This window comes from Pelobates fuscus, chromosome 11 (assembly GCF_036172605.1).
Source record: "Pelobates fuscus isolate aPelFus1 chromosome 11, aPelFus1.pri, whole genome shotgun sequence".
Lineage (NCBI taxonomy): Eukaryota > Metazoa > Chordata > Amphibia > Anura > Pelobatidae > Pelobates > Pelobates fuscus.
The window spans coordinates 133653179-133679510 of NC_086327.1; the positions used below are offsets into that span (position 1 = coordinate 133653179).

The 26332-nt window shown below is 40.7% G+C and overlaps 2 protein-coding genes across 2 annotated transcripts in view; one reads left to right on the top strand and one right to left on the bottom strand.

Moving 5' to 3' along the window:
- Positions 1–26332, top strand: part of KCNJ5 (potassium inwardly rectifying channel subfamily J member 5) — a 76398-nt gene that overhangs the window by 26377 nt on the left and 23689 nt on the right. The window lies entirely within an intron of this gene.
- KCNJ1 (potassium inwardly rectifying channel subfamily J member 1) lies at positions 7395–19886 on the bottom strand. Its single transcript, XM_063437084.1, has 2 exons — positions 19774–19886; positions 7395–8937 (listed from the first exon to the last, which is right to left on the bottom strand). The coding sequence occupies exon 2, from the start codon at positions 8913–8915 to the stop codon at positions 7794–7796; it is 1122 nt and encodes a 373-aa protein (XP_063293154.1). The 5' UTR covers positions 8916–8937; positions 19774–19886; the 3' UTR covers positions 7395–7793.

Here is a 26332-nt window from a genome sequence, read left to right on the forward strand (position 1 = left end):
ATAAATTAATAATTTTTTATAAAACATTATATATATATATATATATATATATATATAAATAAATAGGTTGCAAATGAATGCCTAAAATAGACTATGGGATTTAAACCTGACCGATTATTCTAATCCCTCCCAAAAATCCCAGATCTGGTGGGACAGTCATGGTTTTGGGATACGGTCCTACCATCGCAGGAGACACGGGTTATGTCAGAATAACTTAAAGGGACACTGTAGCCACCAGAACTCCAGCTTTTTAATGTATAGTATATGTAGTGCTCATGATGTCTATAGCATGTCCCTGCAAGCTTTTCAATGTAAACACTGCCTTTCAGTGGCGTACACATGACCCATGGGGCCCCGGTGCGAAAATTGATCCGTGGGCCCCCCCCAACCCCCCGCGCTTACTCTGGCGGACCGGGGCCGCAACACATTGCGGCGGGCACCTGGTCGCAGGGGTTGCAGGGCTGCGAACCCTGCGACCGCGGTATGTACGCCAGTGCATACAGATGCACACACTTAAAGGACCACTACAGACACCCAGATCACATCAGCTCAATGAAGTGGTCTGGGTGTCAGGTCCCTCTGGTTTTAACCCTGCAGCTGAAAACATAGCAGTTTCAGAGAAACTGCTATGTTTCACTGAGGGTTAATCCAGCCTCTAGTGGCTGTCTCACTGACAGCCGCTAGAGGCGCTTCCGCGATTCTAAGACACTGAACGTCCATAGAAAAGCATTGAGTAATGCTTTCCTATGGGCGGTTTGAATGCGTGCGCGGCTCTTGCCGCGCATGCGCATTCGGAGCTGAGAGGCGGAGGGTTCCCCTGCGCCAAGGGAGTCCGGCGCTGGAGAAAGGTAAGTGCTGAAGACACACACACACTCTCACGAACAGACGCATACACACTAGCTAACAGACACACACATTTACTGACAGAGACACACTCAGCGACAGACATACATACACACTCACTTACAAAACATACACTCTCACTGACAAACACACACTCACTAACAGACATCAAACAGACTCACTAACACACACACAAACATACTCAGTAACAGACACACACAGTAACACAATCACTGACACTCACTAGCAGACACACACTCACTCACTGACACTAGCAGACACACACACAAACACACACAGTAACACACTCACTGACACTCACTAGCAGACACAAACACTAACACACACACACACACACTCACACTAACGTTTTTTTGTATTTAATCCCCCCAGCCTCCTTACCTTTTGGAGTGCTGAGGGGATTCCCTGGGGTCCAGTGGTGCTGCTGGGCTCCTGGGGGTCCGGTCACCCGGCGGGCAGTCAGGCTGGCGGGCGCGCGAGGGAGCACTCTCCCCTGAGTGCTTCCTCTTCAGCTCCCTCGCGCGCCGCGTACTGATACCGGCGCCGGAAGATGACGTCATCTTCCGGCGCCGGCATCCCTATGCGGTGCGCGAGGGAGCTGAAGAGGAAGCACTCAGGGGAGAGTGCTCCCTCGCGCGCCCGCAGGACCGGCCAGCCGGGTGGCAGCAGGGCCAGCCTCGGGGGGCCCGGAGGTGGCCGGCTCTAGGGCCCCCCAGGAGAAGAGGCTGGCCCAGTGGCTACATACCGGGTCGCAGGGGCGGCCGGGCCCCCTGGTGGGCCGGGCCCGGTCGCAGCCGCGACCCCTGCGACCCTGGTATGTACGCCACTGCTGCCTTTTCAGATAACTTTTCTGCCAAGTAACACCTGTGTGCAGCCACTCAGACGGCCACTAGAGGTGCTTCCTGGGTCAGTGTCTCCGCTCTGCATGTAGATGCTGAACAATCCCCATAGCAGTGGCAGAACTACCATGGTTGCAGGGGTAGCAGCTGTGACCGGGCCCGTCACTCCAGGGGGCCCGGCTGCCCTGTAGACTTGCCCAATGTGTGCTGAACACCTGCCAAACGAGTGACTCACATACACTCTCACTGGCATACACACATAGACACTGTTACTGTTCCCCTATACTCCGACTGAGTATATCCATTGTAAATCTCCAAAGTGAAATCGTGATTATAACTCTGAGCTACCCAAACATCAGCCTAGACTTGATGAAGGGTACAGTTGAACTGTTTTATTATGGCCAGATGGCCCACTTATATACACAGACCCTCAGCATGGGGTCTCATGCAAGGACATAGCAAAGCACGCCCTGGAGTTTGTGTCTGTGAGATAATTTAGTGTACTTTGCTTAAACTAATCTCCTAGGCACTAGAGTTATAAAGTATAAAATATTAAAAATACATCTTACACCCCCACAAATATTATAACCCCACCCGTCTCCATCCCAAGCAGATGCCAGCCTCTGGGGGGGCAATGTGACCAGCTCCTGGGCCCCCCAGGACAAGTGGCTGACAAAGCATCTGCCAGAGCATTTGGGGGCGGTGGGGCAGCAAAAAAACGCCTGAAGGTGCCACCCACGGCAATTGCCTTGTCAGCCTCGCACTAAATACATCGCTGCCTGGGTGTTATTGTTAAACCTTTATACCCTGTACTGCCACTATTGTACATACTGGGGGGGATATTTAATTCTGGGTTTCAAAAAATAAATTTGAAAAAATGACTTTTTTAATGTCTTTGTAAGAGAATGTATATGTCTGTGTCAATGAGTGAGTGTGTCTGTGTCAAATCTCTGTGTGTGTGTGTGTTTCAGCATGTATGTTTCTGTTAATGTGCATGTGTGTGTGTCAAATCCGTAAGAGTGTGTGTTTGTCAGTGTGTGTGTCTGTCAGTGTGTCAAATCAGTGAGTGTGTTTGTCATTGAGTCTTTGTGTTTCTGTCACTGAAAATGTGTGTTGGTTAAACAGTTTGTGTGCCAATAACTGTGTGGTTGTATCAGAAAGAACGTAAAAGGGCCCTTCTATGCCTCTTGCACCAGTGTCATGTAATTTCTAGTTATGCCCCTGCCCCATAGAGATGCATTGATTCAATACATCCCTATGAGGAGATGCTGATTGGCCTGGCGTTTTGCTGCACATGCGCGATGCGATTTGCGCAGATCATCAAGATTTAGGTTTAAGGAGAGGGTTTTTTATTTATTTTTTTCTAACCCAGATTCTCAGCAGTGAGATATATTGCTTATCAAAGAAAACTTCAAGACATCTCAGAAATAATCTCTAAGCTGGGTTTAACCATTTCCATTGTGTAGGGTCAATCCAAATGGTAAGCCAGGAGATGCAATGAAAACAGAGATTTTCTTATACGTAAAATCCTACATTTGTAATATTTTATATTTAATAAACATTTATGGTAGCTTCCTTTCTTTCTCATTATATTCATTGCTCACTAACTCCTGCATAGACTCCAAATACTGGCCCGTTCAGACATTGGTTTCCCGCTGTTTTCTGATGTGTTACCTGGAGGAACTGATCGGACCTATAACGTTACCAATGACTGGAACATGGCCCTAAAGCTCAATAACTGGAAACCATTCTAGAGCACTCTGCGATATTAGTACGGTTTTCAGTCTCAATTTTCCCTTGTCTGGAAGACTTACTTTTTGCAGGCAGTTAGACTAGTAAAGAATTGCAGTCCTGACTGCTTTATAGGGTGTTTATACAAAATAATGGAAACCTGCATATGGCAAGGATCTAAGAAGGCCCAGGAACACTTCTTTGTCTTTAAAAATGCATCAGTTTTCTTGGAGTGATGCGGTGCAAATACTGAATGGGGGGGGGGGGATGGAGTGAGTGCCATTCTTCTAAAACCTTTGGCCCTCCTGAAGTTGCTGATCTACAACTCCCATGATTCTTGAATGAACTGGATAGCAGGGGAGAATCATGGGTGTTGTAGTTCATCAACATCTGGAGGGCCAGAGTTTGGAGAGCCCTGTTCTAGATGAAAAAGCTTCAGTCCCTTGTTTACTAAAGGAGTGGAAATATAAGCTGCTCTCCAGGTTTTTCTGCAGCAGTCCAGAGACGTCTACAATTGGTGATTGGGGGATATTGTGCCTCTGCCTTATCACTGTTGGCCTTTTGAAGAGTTTGTTCTGTCTCGAGCACAGACCTAGCCCTGAAGATCACCCTCCACTTTCTGTTTCAAGGATGAGCAAAAGGACGTCTCACCTGTGAAACTGAGTGAAGACATTGGGCTAGGACTCCGTGAGTGATGGTGTAGGTCGATATGGAAGAGCAGAGAAACTGTCACATGGCTGGATGCATATAGGTTATTGTTCTAGGTTATAATATGACCGTATGAAGCTGGATGTACATAGGTTATTGTTCTAGGTTATAATATGACCGTATGTAGCTGGATGTACATAGGTTATTGTTCTAGGTTATAATATGACCGTATGTAGCTGGATGTACATAGGTTATTGTTCTAGGTTCTAATAATAGACCGTATGTAGCCGGATGCTCATAGGTTATTGTTCTAGGTCATATTAAGACAGTATGTATTCTTATAGGTTATTGTTCTAGGTTATAATAACAGACAGTATGTAACCGGATGCTCATAGGTTATTGTTGGGGTCATAATACTGCTGGGCAAAGCGTTCCATGCACCTCACTTTTGGACCGAATGTTTGGGGAGAGCCTTTCAGTGATACACAGACAACATGTTTCAAAATGGGCTACTACCAGTGTATTTAGGGTCAGGCAAACATATTTATAAACCGAAGTTACAGAAAAAGTAACGTGACAAGATCACATCAGCTAAACACGATATTGCTTATTCAGCAACCAACAACATGTATTTCTGTATCCAGAGGTTAAGCTTATTTATTTGATGGTCTGTGACAGGTTTTACTTTTAAGATGACATTTAACAATTGCTATTTCTAATATAGTCTTGTCTATTTAGCGTAGTCACATACTTCATTTTTAACCCTTTCAGTTATTGTTCTAGGCTAGGTTATATTAAGATGGTATGTAGCCGGATGCTCGTAGGTTATTGTTCTAGGTTATAATAACACACAGTAAGTAGCCGGATGCTCGTAGGTTATTGTTCTAGGTTATAATAACACACAGTATGTAGCCAGATGCTCGTAGGTTATTGTTCTAGGTTATAATAACACACAGTATGTCGCCGGATGCTCGTAGGTTATTGTTCTAGGTTATAATAACACACAGCATGTTGCTGGATGCTCATAGGTTATTGTTTTAGGTTATAATAACATAGTTAGTAGCCGGATGCTCATAGGTTATTGTTCTAGGTTATAATAACACACAGTAAGTAGCCGGATGCTCGTAGGTTATTGTTCTAGGTTATATTAGAAGACGGTATGTCGCCGAATGCTCGTAGGTTATCGTTCTAGGTTATAATAACAGACAGTATGTCGCCGGATGCTCGTAGGTTATTGTTCTAGGTTATAATAATACACAGTAAGTAGCCGGATGCTCGTAGGTTATTGTTCTAGGTTATAATAACACACAGTATGTTGCTGGATGCTCATAGGTTGTTGTTCTAGGTTATAATAACACACAGTATGTTGCTGGATGCTCATAGGTTATTGTTCTAGGTTATAATAATACACAGTAAGTAGCCGGATGCTCGTAGGTTATTGTTTTAGGTTATAATAACACACAGTATGTTGCTGGATGCTCATAGGTTATTGTTTTAGGTTATAATAATACATAGTTAGTAGCCGAATGCTCATAGGCAATTGTTCTAGGTTGTATAAGAAGTCAGTGTGTACTTGGATGCTTTTAATACTGATAATTTTCCAATCTAAACACGTCGAGGCACAGTAAGTAATACACAGTAAGTAGCCGGATGCTCGTAGGTTATTGTTCTAGGTTATAATAACACACAGTATGTTGCTGGATGCTCATAGGTTATTGTTCTAGGTTATAATAACACACAGTATGTTGCTGGATGCTCATAGGTTATTGTTCTAGGTTATAATAATACACAGTAAGTAGCCGGATGCTCGTAGGTTATTGTTCTAGGTTATATTAGAAGACGGTATGTCGCCGAATGCGCGTAGGTTATCGTTCTAGGTTATAATAACAGACAGTATGTCGCCGGATGCTCGTAGGTTATTGTTCTAGGTTATAATAATACACAGTAAGTAGCCGGATGCTCATAGGTTATTGTTCTAGGTTATAATAACAGACAGTATGTTGCTGGATGCTCATAGGTTATTGTTCTAGGTTATAATAACACACAGTATGTTGCTGGATGCTCATAGGTTGTTGTTCTAGGTTATAATAATACACAGTAAGTAGCCGGATGCTCGTAGGTTATTGTTTTAGGTTATAATAACACACAGTATGTTGCTGGATGCTCATAGGTTATTGTTTTAGGTTATAATAATACATAGTTAGTAGCCGAATGCTCATAGGCAATTGTTCTAGGTTGTATAAGAAGTCAGTGTGTACTTGGATGCTTTTAATACTGATAATTTTCCAATCTAAACACGTTGAGGCACAAACCAAATCTAGATGATAATATAAAGATTATGACTGGATCCTCTGTCTAGCTATTTTTGCATATGTCCTGTTAATCGAGTAAGTAGCGGAGTATCTTTAATTCTATCTTTCCAGGTTCCCACCATCATTTAGGCCATTTACAATCATTATTCGGCTAATTTCCCCTGGGGGTAAGTCACATTCTTAAAATATGCGGTTTGTACTCAACACAACAGACATTTTAATACAATACCAATTCTCGTAGCTGCCAAAAACCAGCTTCAACCGGGATGTTAAATATTGCTTGTATTTTAGGCATGACTTAACCCCCTGCGTTAGAGTGCAGCCTTCCTGTGTTCCCTCTCATCCCCTGATTGGTATGAACCTGCGCTAATCAGTCTGAATGTGGGAGATGGTTACTGTGTACCAGCGACTGATAATGACTCTCGCATGTCCAGGTCTTTCTCTGTTGTAATCGTCACACACTTTGTGACCTAGAAACATGCTATATCATTGTCCTGTAGTTTCTCGCTTTCAGTATTTTTTCAATGCAAGTTCAACAATAATTTTATTATTTTTGTAATTGTAATGCTAATCAGAGCAATGGCAAATATGTATTTTCTTCTCACTTAAATTAACTTGTTTCATTTTATGCTTTTTATTATTAAATTCCAATTTTTAGTCATTTATTTGTGGGCTGTCTGTCCTGCAGTACGTTATAAAATTGCAGTGTATTTTGTTTTCCTTTTTAGTTTGTTTTTGTTTCAGTTTTTTGTTCTGTTTAATTAGTCACAGGAGCGTCTTGGTTTTTAATCAATATTTATTTCAAATGACAAAACCTGGCAAAAACTGTCTGACTTTACACTCCATTTACTCAATCTGGACCCTGGATTTCATTCTAAGCCTCGCATAATATCCAGTGAATTCAAAAGAATTTCAGACCGTTAACAGTTAGATACACGATTCTGGTTAATATTTGGAACTGTACTTGTCTCGGATACGACCTTCTGAATTGATGAGGATGAATTTGTGTCTGGTAAAATGACCTGTCCATGTACCCAGCACGTTACCGTGTCTCATATCATGACATGTAAGCGTACATTCTGTAGCTGCCTTATCCAGTCTTACAATACATATGCTACACACAAATGCTGTTAATATGCATCAAAATAATCCTTGCGCTAAAAAACTAAACTTTTATACGTTTTGTTATTACTGTGTTTATTTAAAGGCAGCTGGTTAGCAGAATTCTAGGATGAACTCACTATTCTAATACACTTTACATATTATGATTATTATGCTATTTCTACTTTCTCATGGAGAATTCACTTGTATAATCACAGTCATTTTTGTACTGTAATAGTCTGTTTTATGGAAATAATACAGATTTGTATGCTTTGAATGCCTTAAGTGTCTTGTAAGGCTACATTTTTGTGTCATTGGGTTCGTTTTGTTCTGTGAGGACAAAGCTGGGGTTATCATAGCCTTTATTTGCCTTTGTCCTGGCTTCCTTCTCATTGTAGAGACAAAAAGCGCAGTGTGGAGTATTCACCTCCACTGTTTTACTGAAGTTGGAAAAATCTATGCGATATTTGCCTTCCTTGGTTTTGGATACAATGGGTGCAAAACGATACCCCCAGAAAACCTCGTCAGGGGTGTAGGATGTGCGCACTTGGCAAGTAGCACTCGTTGCTTCCACGGTTCCATCTAAGAAAACCACAAGTTCAAATTCATGTTGCATTAAGGTATCGGATGACATTTCAAAGAACGGACTGGTTTTATCAATTACGTGATAGATGGTCAGTGGGGAGACAAAAAATAGATTTTCATTTCCCGCATCCACAATAAATTCAATATTAACTTGGTCCAAGATAATGGTTTCTCCTTCAGGTGTAACTGTGGTTTTCATTAGTTTACCGTAGATGTGACCGCCGATTAATAAGCTCTTCCTGAGGTTGGCCACTCTGATAAGTAGGCAGAGCTTTCCGGCCCTTTTGCTGATGACTGCATATTTGCTGAAAGTGATGGTTTTACCTCTTTTCTTGGGTCGTGAAATTTTGGCCAGGATAGCTCCACACATGAACGAGTTAATTATGACTCCCAGAATGGATTGAATGATCAGTAGGAAAATTGCCATGCCGCATTGCTCGGTCACACATCGGAATCCATAGCCAATAGTTACCTGCGTTTCAAGAGAGAAGAGAAAGGATGAAGTCATCCCGTTAATATTTTCTACACATGGAGTGTGGTTTATAGGTGGATTAAACTCTGGAAGGTCCTTGTGTAAGTACGCTACTGCGTACCAGAGCAAGCCAAATAGAAACCAGCTTCCAAGAAACGCTGAAATAAAAACGGTCATCTTATATCTCCATCTGAGGTCCAGGATTGTAGTCCAAATGTCGGCCAAGAAGGCTAGTCTTGATTGTTCTTCTACGTTGCCAAATTCAATATTACATCTCCCGTCCTTTGAGACAAGCCTGGACTTGGACCTTCTTTTTTTGGGCCATAAAAAAATGTTTAATATCATTCGTAAGAAGGAATTCATTCTGCTGGGAGGCCAATGTCACCTAGAAAAGAAGACATAAGGACAGAAATTTAAGAAAAAAACATTTTTTTTCTGTTTGTTTTTTTACTCTTCTTCTCCAACGAAAATAAACTATGGCTCCCATAAATCCCTGTTTTACAGCCTTTCAGGATAATGCATGATGACATATAGTTTTACTCTGAAATAATAATGTCAGGGCTTCTGAGTATCTAACACCTGTCCTTTACATTCTCTAGACGGTATCTGTGTTTCTCTGATTAAGAAGAACTTAAAAAAAAAAAAAATCTAAAAAAAAATTAAAGATTAAAAAATATATATATTTTTGCATACAAATATTTATAATTTTTTGCTAGACTCTTACTGATAGCATAACAGTAAAGACAGCATGCATGTTTTCTATTAACCATTGTGTGGGCCTCTGTCTCAAGTCACCATAGTCTGCCATGAATACATTTACTTCAGGGCTGTATCATGTTAAATTTGGGCCTAAAAATGCTTGGGGTTCTATTTATTTTTATTGTATGTTTCTAAGTGTCAACATTAACATGGGATTCCCATGTGACCATTTCTTAAAACTCAGTGTAGGTCAAATTTATATCCATCTAGTCGGACTACGGGTGTATGTAACACACACACACACACACACACACACACACACATTATATATATATATATATATATTGATTAATACATATAATTATACATTTAGCTCAGAGGAGAGTCCATTCTTTCTTTATTATCCAATCATTATTAGTTAGGGGCCTGGTGTTTGTTTTTAATAATTATTGATTAGGGGCCTGATATTTTTTTTATTTTTTTTTTTTATTTTTATTATTATTATTATTATTTTTTATTCGAGGCTAGGAAGGTATGGAGAGCCAGAGGCACCAAACTGATAAGGCTACAGATGTAAAGGCAGCCTAAACCAAAGGTGGAATTAAATCTCCTCCGAAGGGGTAAATGTAAATAGTTTCTGCTGATTGTAGATATCCATTCTGTGAACTTTGTTTTAAAAGAGAATAAAGATAACAAATGAATATGCTAGATTAAATACCAGTGGTGTAACGGAATAGAGTTTTTATTGGGTAAAACCTCCCATGATCACATTGGACACATTAACAAGTGAATTATTAACCACGTTAGTGGTTCCTGATTGGTGAAGGTTAAATGCTAATTGAAATTCTTGTATACCTTAATCTATAATTGTCTATGATCACATGGAAAGTTCCGTGTACAAACATGAAAACGGAGACTCGTGGTAAAAGGGTTTAGAAACCTGCGCTGCCCAGTACGCATTGCCAAATGTTAGTTTGTTGTTTTACATTTTCAAACAAAGCTTAATCATCACAGTCACTCTTATTAGCAGTCTTTGTGTAAGTCTGGGAAATGATACATTTTTTATATACTGTATCTAAATATACTGAAACTTAATCCCCATTATTTTACTTAGGCCAGGTGTTTGTTTGTAAAAGAATAAAAATAATTTACATTTTCTAAAATTGGAATCTGGTGTTGAGTGAGTGTCCTGAATTCTGTGACAATGTATATACACTGATCAGCCACAAGATTAAAGCTGCAGTGGCAGTCACAGGCTAATATGGGGATCATATTGGAGGTCATATTGAGGCAACCTAGGGGCATTTGGGGATAAGTAGGGGGACAATCCGATCTAGTGGCGTCAGGGTTTAAAATAAATAAATAAAATAGATGTGGCCATGACGGCGCCAATTTAAACCCACTTACAGGGGAAGTGAATAGCATTGATTATATTCTTACAATGGGGTGGGGTATATTAGGCCGTGGGTCACTGAGAGGGCAAGGCTGGAACTTGTATAAGAAGAGTAAAAATGAAATTGTATCACTTTATGTTTTAAGACGTCTGTTAGGATATGTTCTTTGTGCATTTTATCTTTTTATATGAGGCATGTGTTATAAAATGCATGCTTGTTCGTTTTTAAAAGTTTTTTTATTGTGTGAGTAGGTATTGTATCGGCAGAAGGCGCACCCATGTCTTGTCGTTAGATGTGATACAATCTTATTGCCTCTAAAGCAGACCTGTCTGTGATATTCAGCTATCCTGACTTTCTGTTTCTTTGTTTAGAGTTTTTCATTTCAAATATGTTTTTACCTGGAATCCATTGGCTTGGGATCTATATATACAGCACTTTACAGCAGGCTTAGTGCGCTTTAAGCACCAAAACAACTGTAGCTTAATTAAGTAGGCTTTGGTGTATAAATTGTGCACCTGCAGCTTTAATCACTCTCTTTAATAATGACTCCATGGTGTACATATTAAATGACAATGAATGAATAATTTCTATATGGCTTGATTTATTCCATTGGGGGATAAATTGTGGCTTCGGATGGCAAAATAGCAAATTATGAAACTACTGATATATATTATTATTAAGAAATTATGAGATAATGCTATTTATTGTTCTGGAATCCATTGAATGTATTCATTATTGTGTGTGTGTGGGGGGGGGGGGGGGGGGGGGTTATAAATGCTATTTGTAAAATTACAGAATGTCATTTGGAGCTGTTTGATGTTGTGAAACAATCTGTGTAAAAGTGAATATAAAATGGTTTTTATTGCTAACACAAAGTGCTAACTAGGTCAGAGGGTTCATGTTCTCTAAAAGGAGTAACTGTAACAGCCTGGGTGCTGGGAGCTGCTGCAGTCGCATTTAGGGTGCTGGCGGCTGGAGGGAGCACTGTGAGGCTCCCTTTACAATTTTTGGCTATTCCGTGCCCATGTTCCACCCCGCACGCAAGCTCCACCCCTTCACATAAGTCACGCCCCCAGATGTCCTGAGGAAAGTCCCGAATGGGGACTTGAATGTTGATGCTGTGCGGACCATCCCTCCTATTTTTTTATTTTTTTTAATTCTTTATTTTTATCGTGCAAGTGTGTACAGTCAAGCTTCATTTGCCACAACAGCTCTGTCAAGCATTGCAGGACAGACATAGGATATCAGTAACATAGCATTAGTAGGAATTGCACATTTTTTGTAGTGTAATAACAAACAAATCACAATAGTAGAGTAATAGTTGTCAGTAGTTAAGAGAAACTCTATGGCTTAGTACTCAGGCTATCTTAACTGACGTATGTGCCCTGGGCACTGAGTGAGTGAACAAGCATAAGTGTTCAAGCTTAAGTGCTTAGGTTATGGGAATGCCTCAGGTATAACATTCTATGCAGCTTTACATTAGGGTTAAATATGATAACGCTTTTCATTAGTTGAAGTGGGTGTCTGAGCCCTAAGGTTTGCTAGTGTGGCATTCTAGTTTCAGTTCCTCGCTTAATACAGTGTGTAAAACATGCTGTAGGCACTGTAGGTAGTGTGTCTGGCTGAGCATATTAGGATTCAACTGTAGGGCAGATAATAACTAGCTTAAATCAATGTCCATGGTTGCAGGCTTAGTTACATGAGTCCGTCAGGTTGAGCAGAATTTGAGTAGGTCTCCTGTGGTTCTCGCTGCACTGTGTTTGCTTGGTAAGTGCCGCTTGTGCCCTGGTGTTGCTGTGGAGTCATCCTGCGCGCTGTTCATTGGTGTATGGCGGTAGTTGTGGTATATTAGGTCTGGGCTGCTATGGAGGGCCAGTTCTAGCTGGAGGCAAGGTGGAGGGCTTGGTGTTCTGTCCCTCTGGCTTGTCTTGTCTGGGCTGGTTGCTTTAGGGTCTGGTGGCCCCTGTGGTTCTGCTTTATAGGGGTGGTTTAGTGGGATCCCGTTTTGTGTATACCCCTTTGCTCCCTGGTATTTGCCCGGAGCCTGTACCTTTTTATGCAGCATGGTCTGCCAACTTAAACCTGGGGCAGGCTTTCATGGTGGTCTGACGGTCCTCTTTAGTCAGTTCGATCGCGCACGTGGTTGGCGTGCGGCGGCCATCTTGGATTGTCGCCCGGTGGATGTTCCTCGCCAGGGCTGTTGATTAGGCCCAGGTTGGTACTCTGTTAGGTGCCCTTGCAGACCAGGATGACCTCCCGGCTGGAGACCCAGGAGAGCGGCCGTCTCGTCCCGGCTCAAGCTCCGAGTTCCGGGCCCCAGTCGGGTTACTGTCGGTCTTGGGCGGTATCCCCGCTTACCCCAGCGTCTGGGGGTCTGTAGGGTCACCGATGTGGTGCAGTTGACCTTTAGTTTGCACCGGCTTTCGGGCCCTGGAGCGGGAGCTCAGACAGAGCACATCTGATCCCGCCGGCGGTCAGGCCCCGCCCCCATCCCTCCTATTTTTGTATATCGATGCGACTACAATCTGGCCCCTGGCACTTACTATTATATTAGCCTGTGTGTATATATATAATATTGGAGTGGAGCCACCATCAGCCACCTACTCTACATGAACGACATCAACCTGTATGCCAAGAATGAGCAAGACATTGACTCACTGAACCACCTAACTAGGTTATACAACAAGGACATCGGAATGTCGTGTGGGTGGATGATGGCAAAAAGAGGGAAGATGATCAGGACGGAAGGAGCTGAGGTTCCAGAAGGCCAAATAGAAGATGTAGAGAACTGCTACAAATACCTGGGGGGTATCACAAACACATGGCAACCATGAGGAAGAGGCAAGGAGGATAGCAACATCCAAGTACCTCCAAAGAGTCAGACAGATCCTGAAGTCCCAGGTCAATGGCAAGAACAAGATCCAAGCCATAAACACATATGCCCTACATATCATCAGGTCATCAGGTACCCAGCTGAAATAATAACCTGGCCAAGTGAAGAACTGGTCACCATGGATGTCAAAACCTGGAAACTACTCACTATGAATGGAGGATTTCACCCAAAATCTAGCACCCAGATACTGTACACCTGCCGGAAGGAAGGAGGTCGGGGCCTGTTGAGTGTCAAGGCCACTGTCCTGGATGAAACAGAGTTTGTGGCTCCCAAAAATGAACTGCTAAGGGAATGCCTGAGACTTTGACTTTTTTCAGAGGCAGCGTCTTCTTTGGCAAATTCTGGAAATGGGTGGAGCTTAATCAAGGTTCCATTTCGGTTGCAAACTTACCCACAATCCATCAGGAAAATCAATCCCAGAAATAGCAAACTGCAGATATCATGGTGGCACCCAGAACTGGCGCAAGGAATAAAATAAATATGAAAAAGGCAAGGTGCAAAGAGAGAGTGAAGCCAATAAGATACATAAAACATAATGATAGAAAAATGGAAAGGGAAAAAAAAATCTGACAAAGTGGAATTAATAGGCACCATAACTACTTCATCTCACTGAAGTGGTTATAGTGTCTGGAGTCCCCTTGCACCGTACTTCCATTCAGAGTTAAAGTATATAAAAATGTTTAATGCTAAACAAGAGCTCCCTATCAGCCCCTCCCCTGTGTGCTGCTTATTCTGAGCGGCAATGTGTAGGTGTGATTGGCTGAGAGGGTCAGCTGACTGCTTTCAGCCTATCACAGTGCCCAATGCTGGTATGAATCGGTATGGCTACAAGGAAGTGTGTAATCTCAGACTTAGCCACAACTCAATTGGGGGCTGAGCTATGGGAAGCCAGTGACTCTCATTCAGTGTTAAACTTCTCGAAAATGGTTTAATACTGAATGGAGGTACAACGCTGGGGGACTTCTTGCCACTATAACTACTTCATTAAGATTAAATGGTTTATCACTGAATGGAGCAGTAATGTCAGGGGATTCCAGGCACTATATCCAGGCCACGTCAATGAGATTAGTTATAGTGACTACACTGTCCCTTTAAATGGGAGCAAACGGCAGGAAGATTCCACTGGTTCTATCAGTTTATAAGGAAATTACTCCTTTTTAATTAAGTGCCCCAGGGCCTGCTCTTTCTAAATACAAACTATTGTCACTTCATGTTCTAGTAATGTGCTAGAAGCTCGCCGTAGCTGACTGTTTAAGAAAACAAACTAAGTATCACTCCGTTATTTAGATGTAATACTGATAAAGAAATATTATCTGAATGGGTGCATTCTGAAATAGAATGGTATCTGGTTCCATTTATAAATGATAGGACTGATTTTAAGGATTCATTTTAATTAGTGGGCTCTGTTTATTTTTGAGGCTTGTTTATTGCATAAAACACACGAGAATCACCTATAACTTGTGCTAATTTAAAAAAAATAAAAATATATAAAAAATTTTTTTTAGATATTTCCTTTACATTTTTATTAATGATTTTGCAAATTGTTAATCCAGTTTAGACAAGGCACAGCCAGGGCACACTATGCTAATGAAGAGGAGAAATAGTAACATTGTTTAATTTCTCCTCCTCTGTATGCTCTCTATTCTGACTGCCAGGGAGCTACGATGGAGGCACCCAGTTGTAGGATAAAGTGGTTTGAATTTCTACATTTAATTTTATTTTTTACATCTCACAAACAGATATATATTAAATATAGGTATAAATAAACACACAAACCAATAAATCCTTGGAAGTAATTGTTCCCCTTGGATTTGTGGCATTTAAAATACATTTGTATACCATCCGTTACAGAGCTGATTTGGCAGATATTTACTTTGTCCTGAGAAAGAAATGTATCTAGTCTCTGAATAACCCTCTTGTTGCCAAAGTAACCTCGCAAATGGTTCTTGGAGGGGCCTGTTTGCCAGCCTCCTGCCTCAGGACTATGGGCCATGCAAAAAGACTCATAATAGACCTCATTCGTGCCTTTTTGCTATCCTGTTGGGGAACCGAACAGATGCACGAACCAGGGACCACCCGGGAGCTTGTTATCACCTATTAACTCCTTGGAACAGTTTTCACCGCAGTGTTCTAATTGTTCGTCTGGGTGGCCGCAATTCCTATGGACAACCACGAGGTGGCGGCCATCTTGTTCGCATGAACGCAGGTGGCGGTGTTTGGGCATGAATCTCATGGAACTAAAATCGGACACAAAAACTCTCAAACACCGCTGGACTTCCGTCATCGCCTGCGTTCGGTTCTATACAATTTAGAAGGGCACTGTTCGGTGAAATTGTTCGTCTGGATGTGGGTAACAAGCTCCAGGGTAAGACTACCGAAAACTATCGAACTAGACCAACCGCAAGCCCCGATTCTCTGGCACTGTTTTGGGCATGGGACCATGCGTGCAGTCAGTCAAATAAATGACTTCCAGGAAATTCCTGAACTGATCTGGGGGATTTTTGGATATGTTTGTCACGGGCTATTAGGGGATGTAACTTTTGTGGGGGTTTTTAAAGGTATTTTGGGGGTTTTATAAAAATGTGTTTTGTGTCTGGAGATAATTGAGTTTAGTTCACCTCTCAGATCGCTTATCAAGTGACAAAAAATAAATGTTCTACCACATTGGATGTCATCAAGGATGATTTATTAAGTCACCATAATGGGAGACCCTTTGGAAACAATGTCTCTTCCGCTACCAATGTCTCCTATTGTGACAACTAAAAGTATTTTTTATTTTTTTGTCGTTTAACTTTTCTTTTCTGCTGTTGGCTTAATTGGAGACCTCAGCTCCAAACTTCAGCAGGTGAATGCCTGCCTACTTCAAGGGATACTTTAATTTAGTGGTTTCCAAACTTTTTAGGTTTAAGGTGCCCTTAAAGGGACACTATAATCACCAGAACAACTACAGCTTAATGTATATTATACAGCTTAATGTAGTTGTTCTGGTGAGTATAATAGCTCCCTTCACATATTTTAATGTAAACACTGCCTTTTCAGAGAAAAGGTAGTGTTTACATTGCCCCTAGGGATAACTCCCAGTGGCCACTCCTTAGATGGCCATTGGAGGGGCTTCCTGACTCAGGGCTGCACAGTAAGCAGCCCTACCGTTCAGCGTCCCCACGCTCTGCATGGAGACAATGAATTTTCCTCATAGAAATGCATTGATTCAATGCATCTCTATGAGGAGGTTCTGATTGGCCAAAACTGCATTTGCCCCGCCCCGTGCAAATTTTAACCAATTCAATGCTTTCCCTATGGAAAAGCATTGGATTGGCTAAAAATCGGCCATTTTGATGATGTCACAAAGGGGGCAGAGCCAATGCTTGCAGACCTGCGCGACGCTGGAAGTAGGGCGAGTTTTAAACTTTTATAGTGGGCTAAGGAGGGGGGCAAGGCACCTAAATGGTGGTGTTAACACTATAGGGCTAGGAATACGTGGTTGTGTTCCTGACCCTATAGTGATCCTTTAAGAAATCAATATTTTTCCGAGGCACCCCAAATCAAAATGTCTAGGTTGTTTATCTGTACAGCGCTGCGGCATTTAATGGCACTATAGTTTAATGTACAGTGTTGGTATTTTGGGGTGCTTGTATATAGTTTAATGTACAGTGTTGGTATTTTGGGGTGCTTGTATATAGTTTAATGTACAGTGTTGGTATTTCGGGGTGCTTGTATATCGTTTTAGTGTTTTAATACAGGGGTGTGTTTGTATGTAATGTTCACTTTTAAATGTGGATGTAAATTTGTGTTTAATATATGTTAGATTGCAGGAGTGTGCTTGTATGTTGTGCTGGTGTTTGACTGCTTGGATGTATGCACATGCACTACTACATACATACTTATACAAATATACATGCACATTAACACACAGATACATATAAATACACCGACCCATACATACACACATAGATGCACACCAACACTGACACATACACACCTTAACACACGCATACACCGACATATACACATACTCTGATACACACAAAAATTGATACATGTACACAACATGACACAGATGCACACATTGACGTAAAAACACACAGATTCACATCCTGACACAGATGTGTGTGCGCGCACTGACACACACACTGAAACAAGAGCACACTGACATATCTATATATACACACACTCATACATACACCCAGACACTCGCTCTCTCTCACACACACACACACACGTGTGATGTTTGTTTTTTTCCGTATATCTCCAGCCACCCTCCTGTTAGCTTAAATTGTGAAATTGGCAATTTTATAAATTAACTTTTTTACACCCACAGGCTGTCAATCAGACACCTGTTTTTTAGCTCAGTGGAACTAAACTCAAGAGGCACCAATTGTTCAGAGCACCTGCCTTGCAAATAGTTCTCATTGAGCTGCATTGGGAAGTCTGTGATTGGACAGCCACAGAAAGTCTGGGAGGGGTCGGAAGGGGAGGGCTTGTAAAGGCTGTAGGCAAGATAAATGCAGGTTTTTCAAGCTGTTTTTAGATATATTCCCAATGAAACAATTTATAATTATGCATGTATTCATTGAGAATCAAAGTAAAACCAGGAGTAGCACTATAAATGTGATCTCAATGCAAGACGCGTGTGCACATTTATTAAACGTAAAATATTTTTACCTGCTTAACACATGAAAGACTCAAATTTAGACAATATATAAGTCTCCAAAATATAAAGTTTGCTCCCAAATCTTGGAGGTTCTAAGGGTTAATTCACACCCATTAACAGGTGTCACTGTGAAACCTGCAGTTAATGGAAATGTGATTCTGTATCCTTTGTCTTATTAAAACATCGCTAATGGATTAAAAGTGAACTCAAAGCGAATCAGATCATTGTTTTTCTCAATGCCTTTAATAAATATATTGTCTACATTCCCCTGAAGCCTACGTGTTATCTGTCCCCTTTACCGTGTGATGTCTGCACATGGAGTGGACACGAGAGGCGTTTTTTCTTGCATCTCAATAAAGGCTTTGCTCTCTGTCTTCCTCTCGAAATTTAGATTGAATTGTTTGCGGTAATTGTCTTGTCTCTAATTTCACAGTCTGTGTTTTTACAACATGTTAATTTGATGGACCTTTTATTAATGGTAAACTCTGTCACATTAATAAAGAAATCTCATTGAATCCGTTATCTAAACCGACACTCTTGCACTAACATCGTATTTAACAAACTGCAGTAAATATCCACCCAAAAACCTGAGCATATCAACAGTGCAGACATGTTTGTTGCAGTTATTTTATTTTCAATGTAACATTTTCTTAATGGAATATGTGCTTGTTTGGCAAAATTTGCTTCTTAGTTTTATTTTTTTGTGATTTAATATTGCAGCTGGTAGTTTAGTTTGCTATTTATACCCCCAAGATCCTTTTACTGCCAAACGTTTAAGCAATGATAATCAATAATCTGATCTGTGTCTGTCCTTGTGTCCACACTAATAATAATAATAATAATAATAAAGTCTGTTCATTGACCCCCGGCACTAATTATACAATCTCGAGGAAGCAGATTAGTGATTACAGGTAATTCCTAGAATGTGTCTCTGGAAATAAAACCAACATTAAACGTCTTATTAAAAAAAAGTCAGCACGCAGATTAAACTGGAAAAAATAAAAATAAAAAATCCCCACATATTTATTTACTATATGGTTATTCAAAACAAACAATCTATTTTATGAGTATCTTCACTTCCTGCTGCTGCCTTAAATCTTGTGTTTGTGAGCGCACACCTACACACAAACATTTTAAGATTAAAATGTAATACAGCTAATCTGTCCTTAAAATTATACCGTCCCCTTTTTTGTCACTGGAGTTGTAACCTTATTAGAACCTTCTCTGTTTCTTGTGAAGCCCCCTCAAACACAGCCTTGGCTGTGATAAAACTGGAGCAGATTCGTTCCTCTTTACATCAGATCTGTACAAAAGGAACTGATGGGTCTACTGGGGTGAGGTCTGGGCAGATTGCTTGCAAATTCTTCCCTGTCCAATATTAACCCCTTCAGGACAAGGAGTTTGGGATGTTGCCATGAAAGGGTTAAGTGCAACCGTTGCGAACAACTTTTCATAGACATGTCATTCTTTGAATCAGTTTTAAATTTTCCAGTAAAGATTTGTATCAGTCTGTGTTTGTGAGAAATTAACGTTGTGTATATAAATTCATAGTTAATCTGTCTCTGTTGCACACTCATTCATTACCTTGATGTGAGGTTTCCCGTCCCTTTCTGTTGGGGGATCAGAATGTCTGTTTCTGCTTTGCAGCTATGTCTCTGTCTCTCTCTGTTTATGGGGAGAGCAGTTGTGTGCAGCCAGGTCAGCTGTAGTTGGATATTTTGATATTGTGTCCCCTGTGGCTGGTTCTACCTGTGAGAAGGTGGAGGGGCGGAGATGCTGTTGAGCTCTTTTAATAGTTTCATGCTCACATTCCGACATAAAGTAACAGCTAGAGGTTTGCACAGTTGCTTAGTGTGCACGTCCTGGTCTGGCAATATGTTGGATTGATTACACATACAGAACTTTGCCATTTTATCTGTTCAATATCCGCGGGCACCTGCTCTCATCGAAACACTGGGCATTTTATGCACCTTCTGATGCCCCAACTATAATGTGACTGACTCAGTATAGACCGGGGTGGCCCAGTCATCAATCACTATTAATTAATTGGCCAATATTATAACCCCGTTAATTGCACGATATTACTATGTTGTCAGATAAAGCGTATATCGTGGACTTTCTGTGGATTTGTAACTTTTTGAAGGTCATTTCAAGCCCAAACAATTCGGTGCAATGAGAGGTTATTGTAAAACAATATTCGGAATTAGTTTTGGAAATAGAATTTAAAATTAATCACTTTGTCACTTTAAAACATGTTTTTGGCAACAGCTATTTCTGGCAGTTAAAGAACGGCAGCCTGCGTAATTAAGGGCATTGTTCCCACAGGTAACGCCAGACACAATGTTTGTACCGAGACTGACACACTAAACTTTACAAACCCCCACTTAATTCACTCCTATGGCGACTGGCTCTGATTATCTGATCGGAATAGGTTTTATAAACAGTATTTTTTTCTTTTTTAGGAAGTCCATTTATTTCCTTCAGGAGAAGAACTGAAACTCTAACATTAATCGCTGAATCAATGATTTTGGCTCAAACTTGGTTTCTGATTAACCAAAATCACTGTACTTTGCATTGAAATTCAGGTCATTTTTAGCAGGTACAGAATTGGCCCCAAATGAATCTGCAAATTCTGTAATAGAAGCCGAATGTGCACATTTGTCAATAGCTGAATTTAGTTTATTTTCATCCTGGAGTAAACGGAGAATATGAGAACTCCGGTTAGTCTCCGCACTGACACGCTCTAAGATATGTTCGCCCACTTGTGCCATTCGAGCGGGAACCTATTCCAATTGCATGTCAGACAGATCCCACCCATAAGGGCAGTCCAGATCCAATCTGTAGAAGAGATGCAGCATCCTCAGATGATTGTCTCGGCCTTCCTTCGGGTAACACTGGTGTAGCTGATGTCTCTCTAATTCTAGTGGGCATGGGGTCCACATCTGAGCTCTGAGAATGGGCAGAAGCTCCGCAAAACCTCTGTAGCTTGCCATCCAGTTAGTCCCCTCTCATCTGTGCCAGAGAGGACCTGTAAATATCCACATCAAACAGATCCCACCCATAAGGACAGTCCAGATCCAAAATGCTGACAAGTGCCCTCTGCACGAGAGAGAGCTCGAGTTTATAGTCACACAGTCACCTCTTTCATTTTGGTGCGCAATTTTGGTGTAAAACTCTAGTTTAACCCTTTACCAGCAATAACTGCCATAAATTCCTCCAAACTCGCGTGGACTCCTAGACGGTGGACTCCATGGCCTTGTTATGTTGCTGCCTGTCTCTTGCAGACATGTACTAAGTAACGTGTAAATAACAGTTTGTGCAATTTAATCTGTGTGCAATGGGTGTATGACCTGTGATTGTGTGTCTGGTCTTAAAACCGTGACATGATTAACATCAACAATTCCCAGCAAATCGTGAGAATGAAGAATTAATATCGATTACATTTTATACCACTATTATCTCCTGGTAAAACATTGATCGTTTGAAAAAAACATTGATTACCTGTACAACCCACCCAATATAGGTTTCCTGTCCGGTCTTTAGTTTTCTCCAGATATTTTTTATTTTTTTTTACACATTTTTATATTTAAATTATTACAAAAATCTCTATTATTGTAGCTTGGGAAATAGTTTGAAATATTTGCTTGACATTTAAAGGGACACTGTAAGCACCCAGACCACTTCAGCTCATTGAAGCGGTCTGTTAACAGTGTCCTTATTGCACTTAATGCTGCATTGTTAAACATTACAGTTCCAGAGAAACTGCTATGTTTACATTGCAGCACGAAGTCTGCTTCTAGTTGCTGTCTACCAGACCGCCACTAGAGGGCTTCCTGGATTGAAACAGACCTTTGGACTGGTATCGGGTGCTGGACATCCTCGCGCTCTGCATGAGGACATCCAGCATCAGACTATTTCCTATAGGAAAGCATTGATTCAATGGCTTCCTATGGGGAGGTCGAATGCGCATGTGGAATTTGCCGTGCATTAGCGCCCGCTCATCGCCAAGCTTCAACCCAATGCCAAGCTACATCGGCACTGGTGCAGGTAATTCAATAAAGGGTTTTTAACACTTTATTTACTGGGGAGGGAGGGGCAGGCAGAGGGAGCAATGGTGCCAGGAATACACCAACCATTCTCTGTAACATTCTCGTTCTGCTCTGCTCGTTCTGCCAGCATTTATTGCAACTGTGGGTTTATACCTAACCAGCTCCCAGAGCACGCACAGGGGGTAATTATTCCTCCTTTATTTGTGCTGTATTTTCCTATTCCTTTATTACATTCCTAGGCTACACGCTGAGTAATTTGATTGTTACTGTAGCAAAGCATAAATATATAATAATTTAAGGACAACAAGACTAGCTGGAGCTGCCATAAAATTCGACTTAGTTCCTTTGTCTAAACTGACTACTTGGGCAGCTGGGCCACAAATACGTGTCTGACCATCTATCAGACTACCCAGGACTTAAATATAGGAAACTGTTTTTTTCCCAAGATGTTCCCAATGTCTTATTGTATGGAAGAGCCCAAATTGCTGTCAGTGTCACAGTAGTTTTGTTTTCAATCCATTGGAAATACCATAAAGGCCCAGTTTTTCCAGCCCGGGGTTACAGAGAAAGTAGGTTGTCTAGCTGTGCTTGACTGAGCATAAAATAAGGGAGGTACAAGGTTAGGAATGTATAAATGTAGCACTGGGGTAAAGGGCCCATAAATGTCATGCCCACTCGTTTCACTATTTAAACCGTAAAATGCGTGGAACTTAAACCATTGTGTGGAAGTATAAAAAAATGCAGCAATAAAATGTAACTGCACACTGATGAATAAATGGCCATGGGATTAAATAACCCTTTCTATAGCATTTATCTTTCATTTATACTCAGAATGTGGAACTTTGCAGTTAAAACATTTTATGGCTCTCAAATGATGTGATATTTAACTCTTTATTGCCTTTTTTTCTAAACCTGAGAATTGTGTAAAATTTATATGGAATGGATACATTTTAGACCAGAATAAGTTACATTGGAAATAGAATCTCTCCCTTTTAGTTTTACCGCAGTTTAGTCATTCTGCTCTAAATTTCAACTTAAATACTATAAATTCCATTGACGTGCAAGAATAGAATAAACTGTGTTTTTTTTTTTTAATGGAACCACAGATTAGACGAATCAGCCGGTGGTTGTTCTGCCTTTAACATCTTTGGGGTTTATTTACTAGACTGAGAATTGTGAATTGATCTGAAAATTGTGAAATATAGACCAGATTATCCAGAAGAAATGTTTCCAAAGCTACTCTCCCAGCTGGATTATTCTGGCCTGATATTTTAATGGGCCTTTTCAGTACTTAACATATCTTGATTTAGTAAATATTTTCCCTAAATTTTCAGGTTAATCTAAGCAATTACAAAAAGATAAATCCTGCGCTCACTCTCACCACTACTGGGCCGGCAGCAATGACTACGATTTAGGGGGGGTCTGCCTTGACGTTGGCAGGCGGGCATTCCCTCCAATGGCCATTGGAGCAACTAAATGACCTCCATTTGTCTAAATATACATAGGGATTAAGGAGAGAGCGCAGGTAACTTTTTCTTTTCTTTGGTTTTTAATCTAAGCAATGTCTGAACCTCTTGTATTCTGCCACATCTCTTGTAAACGGGAAAACTTTCTAACACGCTGACATAGCTCCCAACTCTCCCCCATCTGCCAGGATTGTCCTGAATTCTTGACGTCTTTGTAAGCTCTCTTTATTATACCACGTAACGTTTTTAGTAGCCATTCAATATATCTGAAATCTAAATCTTTACCAAGTTGGCTATTATTCGCTTGTGGCTAGTTTGGGGTACGTTTTATGATTGTGCTATTAAATCAACCCCATCTCACTGTTTAGTAAATATGTATCTTTGAAAAAAATGTAAAACATCTTTGGCACCTTAGAGCACCTAACACAGAGCTTGGAACGGCTCTGGGACACGTGAGTGAAACTCCAACCCCATACCCTTACCATATTTAAATTTTTCCGGTTCACACTATGTCGCCTGTATTTTTTTTTTTTACTCTAGATATCCTGTGGTAACTAAATGTAAGAACATACGTTTGTATTTATATTTATTTTTTATTGTGTCACGAAGTTCACTCCCTTGCTTGTATATTTATTTATCTTTGTTAAATATGAATGTCTGTCTTTCTGGCACACTGTGACTGAGAATGTGTTCCATCAAGCAGATTAACATCCTTATCTTGTATTGCCTTCGTAGTCGAACCTCAGCATTGTTTTAACACGGTCTCACAGCTTTCTCTAATAAAATGTGTCAAATGACTCTTTAGATCTAACCATCGCAGACAATGCATTGTCTATTTAATGATGTTTTAATCCTTAATTTATCTTATATGATATTATAACTGAAAAAGAGCCCTTTAGGATCCTGGCAAACTGTTTTTTACACCTTGCCCCTTGAATATACTGGGATTGTGCTTTGGGAAAGTCTGTTTTGCTAATATTCATTGCTAGCTTAACCCCTTCACCACTGAGCACTTTCTTATAGAAAAAAATAATTACTATAACATGTATTTGATACAAAGGATGCATGCCTAATATAATCATATCAGAACACAGCAATTGTGTGTGTATTGCTTTGCAGACAAACAATTATGTAAAGTTACAGCAGTTTTTATTGTTTAGTATATTCTTTCATTCTGCACAAATTATTTAGGAAATGAGAAGTTTTAGACCGTATACAGTGTCCTTTGTCTTGCAATGTTTCGCACAGGGTCTGAAATGTTGGTTTTAAAGCAAAAAAAAAAAAAAAAAAAAACCTTTAAAACCATGTATGACAAAAATTGATATATAAAAATGGTTGAATACCTTGGTTCCAGGCATTTGCAAGGACCCTTAAGGTATTGCTACAGTACGACATACCTGCCAATTTCCCCTGCCCAGCTTCCATGATGGAGGTGGGTAGAAGAGAGCGCGTTGTACAGAGCTCGTTGCTGGGGCCCATCTTTAAGGGGTGGCCAGGCTGACTGTGACCACTTGCTATCTCAAGTTTGTGTGAGTGCTCTGTGCATGGTCATAGTTCTGATTCCACTACTGCCCTCAGATCTCAAAATGTTGGACATATCATTAGGATCTATTTTTGCTGGGACATACCCCGAAATGAAGGACTTACTGGAAATGGCAGCAAAATGTATAAAGAATGAACGGTCACGCACCTGACAGCACACATGGTTTCATCAATTTGATTCACCAAATTGGATTGGATCGCACGCCTTCTCTGCTTCTTTCTTTGGATGTAGAGAAGGCGTTTGATAGAATTCACTGGGATCACCTGTCGCCATTTAATATACCTGATCCTTTCATTAGGGCTGTGTTTGCATTATATTGCCAACCAACGGCAAGAATATCTGCAGCTAGATTCATGTCTGATACTTTTAAACTATCCAATGGAACAAGACAGGGTGATGTGTGTAATTTAGGTAATGTTTGGTACGAGCTTAGGGAACACATTGAGAGATGGTGTCTCCTTCCACAAATTTCACATTTTCTCAGCACTACCCCCCTCACTATCATATATATATATACACCGTATATAATATTTTGTTTGTTTTTAAGAAAGGCTCATTCTGCCTCTGTAACATTTATATGGAACAAAAAAAAAACGATCAGGATTAAATTATCCATTTTACAAAAATCCAGGACTGGTGAGGGTATGGGTTTGCCAGATCTTATCCATTATTATTATGCAACTAATGCCGCCATGCCAATCAGATTTAATTTGGCTAATGCTAGACTACAATGGCTTGAAATGGAGGCAAATCATGTTATGGCTGCCTTCATCTCAACGTCCTTGGGTAGCGGATATGTTCCCATCCACTAAAACACATCTTTCAATGTGAGATTTATTATTCAAAGAAAAAATGGACCTTCCAAAGTGTCGTAAACACTATCTCTATGTCCTATAATATTTTTGCTTGTGGCATGTTTCTTAAACAGGACTACATGTTGAAGTGGTAGAGTGAATTGGGTGGGGTATATACAGTAGATGAATGGAATGACTTCTTACTTGCATTAAAGGGTACCATACAATGCATTAACCATCTAGAATCCCATTATAAATTAATTTATGGATGGTACCCAACCCCATATAGAC

What these genes read in the sequence shown, in the direction of transcription:
- KCNJ1 (XM_063437084.1), bottom strand. Translation starts at nt 8,915, where the DNA reads ATGAATTCCTTCTTACGAATGATATTAAACATTTTTTTATGGCCCAAA.